Source organism: Melanotaenia boesemani, chromosome 7 (genome assembly GCF_017639745.1).
Source record: "Melanotaenia boesemani isolate fMelBoe1 chromosome 7, fMelBoe1.pri, whole genome shotgun sequence".
NCBI lineage: Eukaryota > Metazoa > Chordata > Actinopteri > Atheriniformes > Melanotaeniidae > Melanotaenia > Melanotaenia boesemani.
This window is the reverse complement of record NC_055688.1, coordinates 29,342,003-29,358,107: the sequence shown is the minus strand read 5'-3', so window position 1 is coordinate 29,358,107 and position 16,105 is coordinate 29,342,003. Positions and strand designations below refer to the sequence as shown.

General features: G+C 38.9%; 1 protein-coding gene across 1 annotated transcript; it reads left to right on the top strand.

Moving 5' to 3' along the window:
• Nucleotides 1-157: 157 nt before the first annotated feature.
• On the top strand, nt 158-15,711 carry mtnr1c (melatonin receptor 1C). Its single transcript, XM_041990327.1, has 2 exons — nt 158-350; nt 14,654-15,711. The coding sequence occupies exons 1-2, from the start codon at nt 158-160 to the stop codon at nt 15,517-15,519; spliced, it is 1,059 nt and encodes a 352-aa protein (XP_041846261.1). The 3' UTR covers nt 15,520-15,711.
• The last annotated feature ends 394 nt before the right edge of the window (nt 15,712-16,105 follow it).

The window sequence follows — 16,105 nt, the reverse complement described above, 5'->3', positions numbered from 1 at the left end:
TACTCCAAGGACGGAGGAGTGTGGATTCGTGCTTCAAGAAGTTCAAGACTCTCTTGTTAAGTCATTTTGAATTCCTGGTCTGTCCTTTCCCTTTTCTGTGTTTTAACTGGACATTGGAGTACCTATTCCCATCATGGCCGCTACAACCTGAGGGGAGATGGATTTAGAGGTGAGGGATGCGAACACCTCGAACTGTTCGCGGAATGAGAGCGGCTGCGAGCTGAGCGCTTCATCCGCTGGAGTGTCCACTGCGCTGGCCAGCGTGCTGATCTTCACCATAGTGGTAGACATTCTGGGCAATGTCCTCGTAATTCTGTCCGTGTACAGGAACAAAAAACTCAGGAATGCAGGTGAGACACAAAGATATGATGAAGAGTTGATCTCGACTTTAGTTTGGTGTCTAGGAATAATGGAGAAATACACTATCTGAGAAGACACGCCTCTTAGGGTCAACATAAATTTATTATTTAATCTGATAGAAAAAAACAACTATGGTGAAATAACTGGCTTATTAATTTAGAAAAACATGCTCAACAGCTGACTTTATTCATGAAAAAAGAAGAAATATGTTCTGTGCTGAGCCTATGTGGGATCCAGCCTGCTTTACTCACTTCATTCACAACTAAAATGATGTAACATGTAGCCTCTGACCCCTTTACCACAGTCAGGCTGCTATCTGAATTGAGTCTCCAGTTTCAGTGTGATGAAGTTTCCACAGCCTTGCATGCCTGCTGTATCTCTATAAATAATAACACCCTCTTCCCTTGGTCTGGCTTTACCCTTGGTGTCTCCATCCCAGATAAATCACACCACCTCCTTATATCATGACCTGAAGTGTCCCATGAGCAACCAAGGTGAGAGGTGCTCCTATAGCTCCTGTGTCTCTTTGTACAGGTTTTATGTCAAACACAACCTCATATTTTTCTTCATGTTACATTTGCAATATTGTGACAAGAGTGAGGAGATATTTATTATTTAGTCAGACTGTATTAATTTTGTTTTTACCCAATTAAATTTTTTTCTGCTTTTTCTTGCTGTGAATGGATCCAAAAATAGCTACAGTGAAATAGATGTTAGCCGTCTTGCGTGCCATGGTTTATAAAGGTGCTTCTTACTTTATCCAGAGAATAACAGCTCTGTTTCTTTCAGGATCAGCATAATCAGTTTTTATCCCCCTCTGAGATAGAAAAAAATAGTTGAGAATTTATAGCCATTCGAAACTGAGATATTTTCCCAACCACATGTGGTTTCTCAAACCTAAAGGAAACAGCCTCCAAAAAATGACAAGGGATTTCTGATAAAACCTGGCAGAACTGGGGTTTTCCACCAAACCTTTTTTTTCTCTCATCTGCTAAAGAAAGTAAAAAAAAAAATTAAATACGCAAAATTTGATACGCAACATTTGAGATTTTTCTTAAGAATTGTTTATTATTTAACAACAACAGAAAAAAGATACAGAATCACATTACAGTTAAAAATAAACAGGCTTATGTCCCATCAGTCTTAAAAGGAAGAGGGATGAATTTGTTCCATCCAGTCCCTTATGTCTTCCTCGAGACATTTTTGTTCATTTTTATCCACTTGGTGTTCATTTCAGCTGTGTTGCAGCTAGTGGCATAAAGTTTTGCAATAACTATTCTTTTTAGATATTTTTATTTAATCCTGTGTCTTTTCTATCACATGTCTTTTATACTCTGTTGATGAATTTAATACCCTCTGGTGACCTTCGGGGCCAAAGATTTCCACGTACAAGAACTGCAATAACATCGTCATACATCAACATTTCTTTTTTTTCCATTTCATTAGTCATTTCATTAGTCATTTAAACATCCTCCATTCTGCTCAAAAATACCAAACATTGAATCCATGATATCAGTTTCTGATACTACATAAAAAAATATAAATGGAGTCAAACCCAGTTTATTAGAAACATTTGTCATATGCAAACAATTAAACACCACCACAGAGACATATTTGTAATATTTATTATATGGAAAAATAATTAAGTTTTTAAAATAAATGAGGCAGTAATTCAAATATTCAAGATGGCATTTAAAGGGTTAAAATGGCAAAACATTGAATTTTGGTATTTTTGAGCAGGACAGAAATTGTTTAAATGATTTATGAAAAACAAGCAGAAGAAAATACTGATGTATTTGAGGAGGGCACAAGGGTTAACGGGTTAAGAGGTATAAACAAGACCACTATGTGCTGCCACAGTCTTTGGAGCTTTGCTGGATTGGACCGAATGTCATTATTCTAAAAGATATTTCACCATTTTGGAGCTGTTTTCCAATACTTAATTAACTATCTTCCATTTATGTTGAGATCTGAGGACTGTGGAGGCTTCAGTGTATGCTTCACATGATTTTAGGATTCATAAAACCATGACCTCCTCTCGTCTCATTGATGGGAACATTCTGGAAAAGACTCCAATCCCATCAGGACAGAAATGGTCAACATGCTATAGAATAGAAATGATCACAGAGGACAGCTTTGTATTGATTTGCAGTGACCCTTCACTCAAAGCGGATAGATGGCTCCAGAACATGCCAGCACAACGCCACCAGTAACTGTAGAGCCACCAGACCTTGTCACTGTTGGGTTCACAGATTCAGGTTTTTCCTTTGTCCCTCTCTGCAACCGAACCCAGTTTCCACAGTCTCAAAGCAAATGCAGTCACCTCTGCTTTATTCTCAATAATTATGAGTATTTATATCCCTTAATAAAAAATAGATATTATGATATATTTACAGCCAGTGTTCACTGGTGGAGAAACATAATCAGTGAGAGAAATAAAAGATGGGATACAGTCACAGAATAGTCTGTTTTATATAGGAAGTCATTGGAAAACACAAAATTCGTATTCTCTTTTCTAAACATGAGAGATTTACGAGCTTGTTTTACATTAATTGAACAAAATCGTGTGATTGAATTTGTTTTTTTTTTCCAAAAAGACAGATACATGTTTACAAAAAAGTCTTACTGGAAAGATCTGAGAGTGACAAGAACTGTGTATTTGCTGCACTGCTTTGAACTTTAAGGTCCTGCAGGATGAGCTGCAGTCACTGTGACCATTAAAGCCTGTAAAGTCAGGGAAGCTATCTGCTCAGCCAATAGCCTAAAACTCAGTGATCACAAAATAATGAAATGCTAACGAGAACACGTGAATGAGGCTGCTGGATTAGGTCAATGAGTGCTTGGAATGATGAGCTTTTGATTACAATTTCAAATACCTTACATAACACATCTAATATGCTCGACCAGGGACAATTTGGCAAAAGGTTCAGGCACCCCGAAGACTAATTTGATTTTCTGGTTTGCAAAAGTGACACAGTTGAACTGTCTCAAACAATAGGGCAAGAGTCAGTGGCCTCATAATAGTGGGTTGTGGACACTGCAGTGATTGCAAACCTCCCGGTTCTCTGGCTCTGAATGAACTCACTGACAGGTCCAGTCACACAGGAATCCTCCCCAGTGTGGTGGTGTTCCATGGCTTAGCATGTATACGGTAATCTGAAACTCCACCAGAGGCTTAGAGACTATCCTACCATCTTTTTTTCCCCCTTTTCCCCTAAGTATGCCCTTAAGTGTCTGAAATTGTTATTGCTGTTAGCCAGTCAACAATCTCCTTTCTGTTCTTAACAAGCTATTTATAGCTTTGGCTCGCTTTGTATGAATGTTTAATTGTATAGCTTTTCCAAAAGGAAAGTGAGAAACCAGCGGAAGAGCTCTGAACAGCTGTCTACCGCAAAAATCCATTTATATGATAGATGACTGCTTTGTGAGGTGCATTATAATGCAGCAATATTCTCAAAAGTACAAATTATAATTCACAGTATATTAAAGTCTTACTCAAAGTATTTTTTTTCTCTATTTATGGAGGCTAGAATAGTTGAAAACATCCTATCTCTTCTGTCTATAACACATTATTCAGGCTGCTGGTTTTTCTTCCTGGAACACAACAGCAGGACCTTTCCGCTCGGCTTCACTTCAGCACACTCGCTTTGCACACTGCTGCTTTTGAGCATCCCTGCACCATCCACCACAACAAATACATGTGTGCACATGCATGCTTTTGGTAGGTGCTGGTACCTCATTTTAGCTAAATTATGTCAGTGCCCACATAAAAAACTGGTACCTCACTGTCAATTCTCCCAGCTGCTAAATATCTTTCAAGTGTGTAAATGTTACAGTAGCTACAGTCTTTACTTCAGTGTGTAGAGCATGACAATGTAGGACTGCCAATAGGATGTTAATACTAGAGTTTCCCACTGGGGTTAACCATACTAAAAATATACTCACAAAATGCAAAAAAAAAAAAGGATGAAGGGAGCAGATGGGGGAAAAAAGAAGAAGCGTGAGCCAGTGTGCCCAATGTGTGTGTAGTTTGTACCACTGTGTTCAGAGCTGTGGGTCATATGGTCTGTATAGTTAAAGAAAGATTTAAATTTAGTTAAATCATGCATTACATCCCCTAGTTCTTTCACAGTCATGAATACAGCCCCTCTGACCCCTTGCGAAAAAAAAAGAAAAAAAAGAAGAAGAAACAAAAAAGCAAAATAAAGGGGGGGTTAATTGAGTGAGTGGACTTTGTGAGTCAGACCAGAAGCCAATTTAAATTGACAGCGCAGATCCATGGGGAATATCACTTAGCACACTACATTAAGCATGTCTCCTTTTCCTGAAAACGAAATTGTAGATGTCATTTTTTCATGTGGTAACAAGGAGCATTACATGGATATTATGAGATTAGGATTATCTGACTAGATCGTACTTGGAGAGCTAATCTAATTTTTTACGTTACATCTAATCTCCTAAATCTGGAGGAGGTTCCTCATTGAAATTAGCATGTTTCACAGTCACCCTCTTGCGTCTCTGTGGTTGTGTCCGTATGTTCTGATTTTTTTTCTTAGGGGTCCAGTGAGTCTTCCTTTCTCAGACACAAGGGGCCTGATTGGTGGACAGCTTCTGATGATGACGATGATGTTTTTGGCCAAGCTCATAGCAGGCTACATCACCAAAAGGCAGCTCACGTCAGTTTAATGTTAAACTTTGCTAAATTCTCTGGCCCCTTGCACACAAGTTCATGCAGTCATCACTACTAATTCATCAGTGCTAATGCCCTTGCTGAAAGGTTATTCTTACTTATTTATCATAACTTGACCAACAGAAATGTAATCTAATTTGAAATATCCACATGTAGAAATAAGCCAAGCATGCACTGCTGTCACAAAGACATTCGGTCAGATTTAAGCGATGCCAGCACTCCTACACTTTTATCTATTCTTTAAATCCTCTTTCCTTCAAAGGTGTTTAAATATAGACGAGTGAATCAAAGTGTAGTACAGTGTGTCACATTTCCAGTTATGAGCAGTAAGAGTGATGGGACACAGACGGTGGGTGGGACACAGGAACAGAAGCCCCTGAAGTGCACGTGTGCACACAGCCATGGAAGCTGTGAGATTTAAAAGCAACTTAGCTGGCAGGGTTTTGTTTTTTCCTTTGGCTACATCTTCATCATTTACCCAATCTCAGTACAGTATATCTCCCTTTTTTATTTCCTATGTTGCTCTTTTTCTTGCTGTTCTGCTGATAAAATATGTCAAGACTGTGCCTAGATTGTGTACACATCCCACTGTAAGACGTATTCATCTTTGTGTTATGGAAGTGAGAGTGTAAGACAGTTTTTGTCGTGCATGTGCTGCAGCCTGGTGTGCTGGAGTGTCCCTGTGTGCAAAAGAAACAGTGTTTCCTTCACCAAAAAGGGAAAATACACAAGGGAGGGGGTGATCGCCGGGTGGCTGCTCAGCTCTCAGGAGACACTTAAAACAGGAATCAGTTGAAGAATATTTTACTCAGCTGACGTTTTTTGTGTGGGTGCAGTCCACTGTAAAATCAAATAATTACAGAGTGTTGCCAGAGAAGTTATAGGCTACATGTCAGCTGTGCCTGCTGGCCTGTAACAGATCAGCATTCAGGTTTAGCTACGTTCAACTCACACTCGACAATTATAGCTCCACAAGAGGTCAGTTGGAATGACTGTTTGTATGCAGGTGTGAGAACATCTTTGTTGGTCATCTGTTTTCTGCTAAAAACAGTTATTGTTTGAAGACCGTGAGTCTAGGCGTGATGAGCGGACATTCTGGCCAAGCTGGTTAATTACACACAGGGAGGTAGTGCTTGGTCTAACAGTTTAATAATGGATGCCAACAAAACAAAGGCAGTCATCTGACTGCTTCACAGAAATTCTCTCAGAACAAAAGTGTGAGAGAGGGTTCAGCCAGAGAAAAGTTGCAAAGCTGGAGCATGCCCCATCCGGCCAGCGCAAATGATAGCACTGAGCCGCATGATGTCAGTGAGGAATCAAACCTCTGCACAATGACAAATGCACACAGTGAGTGCTGGGAGCGTCACAAATGCAATCTGACAGATTTGCCCACTGAGCTGACTCGGGGATGAAGAACAAATGCTGTTTATTTTTATCTCAGCAGGCTTGAGAGATGCCTCGTGCTGTTTTAGCAAGTTGTAAATTGACTGTCTTTGACTGCACAGGTTGGTGGGAAAATGTGAAATCCATATTCAATAAAAAAACAACAACAACAAAAAAAAAAAAACAAACAACCAAACCAAACAACAACAACTTAAAACCTCCGTCAGTTTGGAGCCTAAGAATAAACCAATAATTAAAAGACTCAATAGTCTTCTTTCTTTATTAATCAAGTTCAGTTTGAATTAGGTTAAATACACTTAGCATAACAAGTAAGGAAATGTATGTTTGGTTGATTATTTCTCTCTTTTAATAATACTGATTGATCTTATCTCATACATTTCCGAAAGCCTGATTAGCCACTTTTACAACAAGGGATCGTGCTTCTGTGGAATGAACAACACAGCTGAGCATGTGGGTAGTGCCCTCCAAAAAACCCCTGCAATATTCTCCTGGTGATTCAGTTGTCTGTTTATTCACTCTTGTTTTAAATTTCAAGTGCTGCCAGGCAGAGGCGATTCTTGGGTCTCTGGGGGCCCAAAGCCAAATTTCACAGGGGGGCCCTCCAGTCAGCGTTCATTATGATCCTGTATACTTATAACTTTGACAGTAACATGTAAATAATGTTATCTTTAAAGGTGTTGTTGTTACAGCATTAAATTCTTTAACTGCAACTTTAAATGTTCTTTTGCAGCTTTCACCTTTTCTCCTTCATTATTTACTATTTTCATTTAATTAAACAGAAGCAATTTGATTTAATGTAGTTCCAATACAGAAGATTAAACTATGTGCTGAACCTGCATTATGACCCTTTAGGATTACATTTACAGCTAATACAACATACATCCTGGACCTAAAAAATAAAATATAAACACCACTTGCACACAATGACTTTCATCCATGCACTTTAGTAGCACACATCAGATTAATTGCCTATGAATTCTATTATTTAACATTAGTTGGTTTACAGTTAAGCTGAACTAGACAGCTTTAATTTGATATTATCCAAGTGTTCTGTTTATTTATTTACAGCCTCCTGACAACTAAGTAGTCATCAGGAGGACAGACTGAGCTGCTCTGACCTAAATTATCCTCTGGATAATCTGCACTTCTTACCAGTGTCTTGGTCTCTTCTTTAGTCTTTCTGTTTTTTCTGTCATTCTTTTGTCCCTCCCAGATTGAAAACCTCTCATTTTTATAAACCTGCTCTCTCCTGTTTGTTTACATAAGACCCACCAATACTTGCAGCAAGACTGAGAGGCGGGGATAGGCTTCTTCAGTGAGTTCTGTAGTGGTCGGCCAATGTCATTGCAAACTCAAAGTTGGATAGCCCTTTGGAGGCCCCCTTCTGGCTGGAGTCCAAAGCATTTGCATGGTTTGCCCGTTGGCAAGCAGCGCCTCTGCGTCCAGGTGTGTGCCAGCTACAGATATGTGACTGGCACCTGATTGGATAAAAAGACAAATATGAATGAGATTATGGAGCAAGTGGTGATCCCATATCTAAGAATTCTCCTCCACAAAGCCAGGATCATCACAGACTACCTCCAGAATTTGACAGGGGAGAAGAAGAATTGACCTGCTGTCATTCCAGCCCTGAACCCAACAGGCCACTTGTGGTATCTAACCTGGTGTTCTTGAGCCCGCAAGTAGATCCCTATTGAGCACAAGGGAGCCTCAAGGCTTTGACTGTACAGAGCCTATGTGATTGTTAAAATTAAAGCCATGTCCACACAGAGATGAGTTGAGGTGTATTCGTCTAAAAAAAAACATGCCACAGTGTAGATGATTCACTCCTATGAAACATAAATAAATAGAATTAAAATAAAGAAAAAGTTAGACTCAGAGGTTGCACTAGACTTTTACGTTGTCTGTCTATTTTTACCTGACTCTTTACTTTTTTATATGATTATAATGTCATATTCAACAGCTTTAAATTTTAATTCATTTTTCATTAATATTCAGTCTGAACAAGCTAAACAGAAAATCCAGACCGTGCCATCACACATCAAGCAGATTACCTGTAACCCCAGTAGCTATATATGAACAATGAAATGAAACGATTGCTATTAAAATATGAACAGTTAACTGCTGTGGCTTGAAGGCACAGTCTCACACCTTCCACCTGGTTTGCATGGACTTGAATTGCGTGCCCACTTGTGTGTGATCAAATTTTTCATTGCTGGGATTGCTGCAGAGTCATGAGGTTTTGAATTTTTGTTCTGGACATACGACTTCTCATGGCTGTGTTGATGTTATAATGGATGTTATGGCTGAATTTGAGCTGTGCTGCCACACTGGACACTGAAATTACAAGCTCCACTTTAGCCAGAGTTTTGAAATCAGATCAAATCAAATCAAATTTTATTTATAAAGCACTTTTCATCCACAAGTAGCACAAAGTGCTTTACATAACAAAATACACACAAAAACAATGTTTGCAAATAAAAAGAATATAAAACAGCAATTACAAATCCACACCTACTCTTTCTCTCTCTCTCACACACACACAAACAAATCACACTGATATCCAAAGCAATCCAGCTTAGTGTCAAAAAGGATACCAAGATTTAAAATGTAATTTTGGTTAAAATGGTTTCTCTCTTGTCTTCAGCACCAATAATAATAATTATACCAATAATTTTCCTGGTTAAGCTGTAGGAAATTATCTGCTATCCATGTCTTTATATCTGAAATTCGGTTTAAAAGGATGTTAACTGGCTCCAGGTCAACAGGAGACACGCAATGTAAAGCTGTGTGTCATCAGCATACATGTAAAAATCAAAGCCATGTGATGACACCCCCAAGAGGCAACAGATTAAAAATGTACATGTACAGATTAAAAAGGATTGGGCCTAAAATTGAACCTTGTGGGACCCAACTTGTGTAACTAAATAAAAACTGAAAGTTGGATACAGGTTGGTAATTATCAAGAGTGTTTTGATCTAAATTACTCTTCTTCAGAAGGGGCCTCACCACTGCTGTTTTACAGGCAAATGGGAAGGGAATAATTTACCATGTCTAAAAGCTCACGGGCAAAGAAACCATAAAATGTTTTTAAAAGTGATGTGGGGATTGGTCTAAAAGGCAGGTTGTTGTGTTTAGTTGAGAGAAAACTCGACCAAGCATCTTCGTATCAACCTGGACAAAACTCTCCAGTGTGTCCTCAGGTAAAAACAAAGCTTCAGGTATGTAAAATCAACACGTCTTTGAGATAAAAAGCTGAATCTAATAGCATTGATTTTTCTTCTGAAGTGGTCTGCAAAGTCCTCACATGCAGCATCTGATGCTGTCATGGCGGACTTGGTAAAATCTGTTTTTATGAAAAGATTATTTTTATTTTCTGATATAAGATTGGAAAAGTGGAGTGTTCTGGCCTTTTTAAATGTTTTATTGTAAATTTTGAGTTGTTCCTTAAAAATTTTAAATAGTTCATTTTGATTTCCTCCATTTCCTCTCTGATCTCCTGCATTTCTTTTATTTTTCTTTTATTTGTTTATTTATTTATTTTTTTGAGGTTTCTGATTTCTTCATTTCTCCACAATCTTGCAAGTGTGGATCTTATAGTTTTGGTTTTAAGTCGAGCTGCAGCATCAATGGCTGACTTCAGTTTACTACAATAAAAATCACACGAAGCAGGTAAAATCTGAGCAGGAGTTTGGTTTGAAATATCAATAAAATTTGCAGCCACTTCAGGGGTTATATATATCCCTTCCTCACACTTCTCTCCGGGGCTTCCTGTTGGATTAAAAGTGAAAATTTCTCCAAGTGAAGTGGTCAGAAGTCGGCAGGATTCTCTGAAAGACAAAGTTCCTGATCCCGCAAACACTGGCTTCAGTGGAAGGAAAACCCACGGCATGCGCTTCTTCTGCACCAGTGGTTCAACTGCACCAGTCTGTGACCGAAGTGGTCATTCCTGAGTGAAGCCAACAAGGTCATGCCTCAAGAGAGATAATAGTTAAAAAATATTCTCACTTGCCAGTGGTCAGCAGTGTGAATTGCAATCTGTCAAAATTACATTTTTCAGTCACAGTTAAAAAAAAAAAAAAGTCAACGACAGAAAATATTCAGTTAACACGACCACTGATATGACTATAAGTTAATAATTAACTTTAGTTTTATTGAAGGACATGATACAACTCAAACACAATGCATCTTTTGTTGCAAGAAGCTGTGTGGCTCATTCCACAGCAGCACAATCCTTACAAGCTATACCTCGTTGTAAAGGTGACTTATCAGGCTTCCTAACAATATATAATACAACAACAATTGGTATTACTAGAGGAAAGAAATAATCAACAAAACATAATTTTCCTTACTTTATGTCCTAAGTTTTGCAGCTGTGTTGTCTCTAGGTGCAGGTTCTGGATTGATAGTCAACTTATGTTTTACATCCACTCCGTGTTGTTTCAGTTGTTTCCTAATGGAACCAGCGCCTTTCTCCTTATAAAATGTCAGCACAGAATCATGGTTCAAGTTTTATTAGACATGTACAACATCTTACAAACATTAAAAAAAATAAATAAAAAATAATGTTGAAGAAAAGAAAAAAGATAAGCGTAGTATACTGAACAATTCACCTTTATAAACAACATTTTAATTTCATGGTGACTTACTTTAAATTAAATCAGTTCCACAAAGTTAAGTCTTTATTTCACAATATTTACTCAAGCGTATCAGAAGTCCATGCTTATTTCATTAACTTTATGTTCTCCTCTCTATCTCATTCTTTGATGCAACATTACGATTTAATTTATTGCTTTATTCCTGCCCTCCCAGAACAGCTGTGCTGTAACAATGTTAGATGTCATTTTCTATAATTCATGTCTTCTGAAGAGATCCAGTGTCACACCAGCATCAGATCTGATCTCAAGAACACAGGAACTTAGTTGGAAGTAATTTGACACTATGTCCTGTTTTTTATGGACTTAAGCTCGTTTAAATGTGTGTGACCGGCTGATCCCGGGGGCAAAGAAACTCTGAAATGGGAAGGGGATGATTTAAGAATTCTTTTGTGAGGAACCTTTTAAAAAGGAAATGAAATGCTATCTTCACTTGTAATCTCCATGACTAAATGTGCCTTGTGCAGTTTTACGAGCGGAAACAAACATTTCCCAAATAGGACCAAGCAAAGCTTTCAGAGGCCTTGTGCACTTACATCTTCTGAAGGCTCTTTCCAGCAGGACAAAGCACCATGTCACAAAATCCAAATAATCTCAAACTTATTTTTAAATTAAGATTTCTTTAACATAGATGTTCCCTTGTAAAAAAAAAAAAAAAAAAAAAAAAAGGCTATTTTATTTATTTTTTGAAATAGATATCTTTGTCTACTTTTAAATATCTAAATACACTTACTGGCCACTTGATTAGGTATACCTTGCTAAAGAAGTTGGGCTCTATTTTGCCTTTAGAACTGCTTAAATTCTTTGAGGCATAGATTCAACTAGGTATTGGAAACATTCCTCTGCGATTTTGGTCCATATTGATATATTGCATTATCCTGCTGGGTGCAGCCAGGGTTAGAAGACGGGGGCACTGACGTCATAAAGAGATCAACATGGTCAACAACAATACTCAGGTAGACTGCAAATGATGCTCAGGGACCCAAAGTGTGTCATGAACATATCCCCCACACCATTTCACCACTAGCAGCAGCATGAACTATTGTTTTCAAGTTGTTTACTCCAAATTTTGACCCTATCATCTGAATTTGGCAGCTGAAACCAAGACTCATCCGACCAGGCAACGTTTTTCCAATGGTCTGTTGTCCAATTTTGAGAAGTCTGTGAATTGTAGTCTCAGTTTCCTGTTCTTACCTGACAGGATGGGCACCCACAGTGTCATATTCTACTGGTGTAGAACACCTGCTTTAAGGTTGGACATGTTATACATTCAGAGATGGTTTCCAGCCAAATTTAACAGCCAGCAACATTAAAGATGAGTTAAATTTGGATAAGGCATAATGATTTTTTACTAAAAGAAAATAACAAAACCTGATACGTTGTTTGACTGGCATGCAGACTCTGCTCGTTAGCACACTGTAGTAACAGTACAGACCCACTCTGACACTGGCATGGAAATCTGTATTTGACTCTGTCGGAGCTGCAACAAAACGTTATTCACACAGAGTTTAAAATGTAGACTAGAAAGATATATTTTCATAATGTAAATGACAATTTAGACAACATATCCAATGTTTAAGATGTTTCAGTAGAAACATAAACTTCTAGGATGGAGTTTAAAACTTTTTTTTCTACCAACAGACAGAATACTGACATATAAAATAAAATAAAAAAAAAAAGATCTGCCAGCAATGAGTGAAATAACAAGGGCAACAAACATTTCACAAAACTCCCAGTGTTCCCAAAAGCAGAGTCAGCTTGGTGTGTCACAGTTTTGAAGAAAAAGTCAGGGGATCACCAGTCTGTGAGAACATGAATATTTTTAATCAAAAACCATGTCCATATAAGAATATTTCAGCCTGGACCAGGCTAATTTATGCTCTATGCTAAATATGCATATAGAGAGAGCCTTCTATCCATCATCTGTGTCCTTTAAGTACATATTGTGGCCCGACTTAACAAAAAGAGCAGCGCCTCTGGAAACAATTGGGGGGGGGGGGGGGGGTTTGGCTGGCATGCAGAAATAAAAGGAACAAAGAAGAAGGAGCCATGAAGTATTTAATGGCTGCCACCGTCTACTGCACTGCCTCTTTCTACGTCTTTTTTGAGAATGTACATTATCATGATTTCCTTCACCATGTTTTCTATTGTCGGAAACTGATGTTGAAACTCAGAGATGCACTCTAAACACTGCACTGGATGAAATGCCTCACAACCATGCAAACGTAAAGGATGTGTAGGAGAATGTGGGAGATACAGTTTGACAACATTTGACACAGATGTACCTATTTATATCCGTCCATCCATTTTCTACTGCTTATCTGGGGTCAGGTCACGGGGGCAGATGCCTAAGCAGAGAAGCTCAGACTTTCCTCTACCCGCACATTCTCTAGCTCAAGGCGGTCCCAGGCCAAATACGACTACAAAGTTGATCATTGAACTGCGGCCTATAGTGTCCTGGTGCCAAGTGCACATGTGGACACTCTTGTGCCTGAACATGGTGTTTGTAATGGACAAACCATGTTAAACGCAAAAGTCCAATAAGAAAACCCCACTTGGATTCAGATCAGGCAGGCCGTTCTTCCCAGTCATGCCCCCCCAGGACTCACTGCCATTACTCATGTGAGCATTGAAGTTCCCCAGCAGAAGGAAGGAGTCTCCGGAAGGAGTGCTCTCCAACTCCTCTTTCAAGGACTCCTAAAAGGGTAAAAATGCATATGGAACCTGTAAGCTTACAGACCATGAAACACTTTGAGGTAAATGCTGTCTGACTGCATAATCAAATGGCCTGTACTTATATAGTGTTTTTACCCAAAGCACTTTACATGTATATCACATTCACCCATACATTCACACACTGATGGCAATTAGAGGTTCAGCGTCTTGCTCAGGGACACCTCAAAATGAGCTCTCCAGGCCAGGATCGGACCGTCAACCCTTGGGCTACGGGACAACCACTCTACCCACTGAGCCATGCCACCCCATAATCAAAGAACAAAGGAAATTGCTAAAGATTGGTAATATTTGATTATGCCATGGTATTTGTCCTACGCAGGGCTTTAATTCCAAACATACCAGCAAATCTACAACAAAATGGCTGAAAAAGAAAAGAATCAAAGTCTTGCTAATGGTCAAAAAACAGACGTAAGCCAGACTGAAATGTGTTTCAGGATCTTAAAAAGCAGTGCATAAACAATTTTCTGCAACCCTTAATGAACAGAAGCAACACTGTAGAGAATACTGGGATAACCTTCCACAATAAACATGTAAAATACTGAAAACCACAGAAAATTATACAAGTTTTTGCTCAGTCATGGTGGTTCTACATGTAACTGAACCATGGAGTATACTTTCATGCACACACGCACACACATAAATTGTGCAACATAACATGTGTTGTTCATCACGTAAGATTCATTAAGAACCAAATTATCTCTTTTTTGATCATTTTCTAAAATGTGAAACCTTAGAATTGACTGTACTTTCTTTTTCACATGACTGTATATCAGTTTTATATTTTATCTGTTATCTTAACCTTCTTTAGGAAACATCTTCGTGGTGAGCTTGTCTGTAGCAGACCTGGTGGTGGCACTGTACCCCTACCCTCTGGTCCTCACGGCCATTTTCCACAATGACTGGACCATGGGGGATCTGCACTGTCAGGCCAGTGGCTTCATCATGGGCCTCAGCGTTATTGGATCCATTTTCAACATCACAGCGATCGCCATCAACCGATACTGCTACATCTGCCACAGCCTCCACTACGATCGTCTGTACAGCCTAAGAAACACCTGTTGCTACCTGGGCCTGACTTGGCTGCTCACAGCCATTGCCACGGTGCCCAACTTTTTCATCGGTTCTCTGCAGTACGACCCCCGGATCTACTCTTGCACCTTTGCTCAGACAGTCAGCTCATACTACACCATCTCAGTGGTGGTTATACACTTTCTGATCCCCTTACTGGTTGTGTCCTACTGCTACATGAGGATATGGGTGCTAGTGATTCAAGTAAAACATCGGGTTAAACCTGAGCAAAGGACTAGACTGAAACCCAGTGATGTGAGGAACTTCCTGACTATGTTTATGGTGTTTGTGTTGTTTGCTGTGTGTTGGGCTCCACTGAACCTCATAGGCCTAGCTGTAGCTATAAACCCAGTGAAAGTTGCGCCCAACATACCTGAGTGGCTCTTTGTCACAAGCTACTTTATGGCATACTTCAACAGCTGCCTCAATGCCATCATATATGGACTACTAAACCAAAACTTTCGTAAGGAGTACAAAACAATCCTTCTTGCTCTTTGTGTTCCACGTTTGCTCCTTATGGAAACCTCCAGGTGTGCTACAGAGGGACTGAAGACTAAGCCTTCACCGGCTGTAACAAACAATAATGTAGCAGAGATTAATGTATAAATCAATGTTTAACTGGGCAATTGGATGTGCCATGGTTCACCCAGTGCCTTGTCAAGATGTGCATCATTTTCCTATTTTGTTTTTCTCTGTTTCTGTTTGTTTTTTTTATTGTGATAAGGTGTGCATTTACAAGTCAACAAAAGTTAATATAGGGTGAAGAGACATGATATGTTATAGTAACACAAATACAAAATAGAGAAAGGAAAACAAAACAAAAAGAAAGGGGAGCTGGTAAGCAAATGATTAAGATAAAGTGTAAGAAAATTATGAATACAGAAATACATACACACATACAGTCCTTTGGATGTAAAATAAATAAATAAATAAATAAATAATCTGAATTTTCCACTTGTCAGCATACAATGATGTCCTCTTGACATCATTGTATGCTTGTATCATGCTCCTTTTTAGCAAGTCTAGCATAGCATTCAGATTTATATGGCACATAATGAGAGCTTGACAAAAGGTTCTTTGCTCCCCAGTTGCATGTACTGAATGCTCAGCCACTGTCTTCCTACAGCTAAACCTAGGGATTTAGGACCTTGGGGACCATGGGAAGATATGCTGCCCTCAAATAGAACCCATG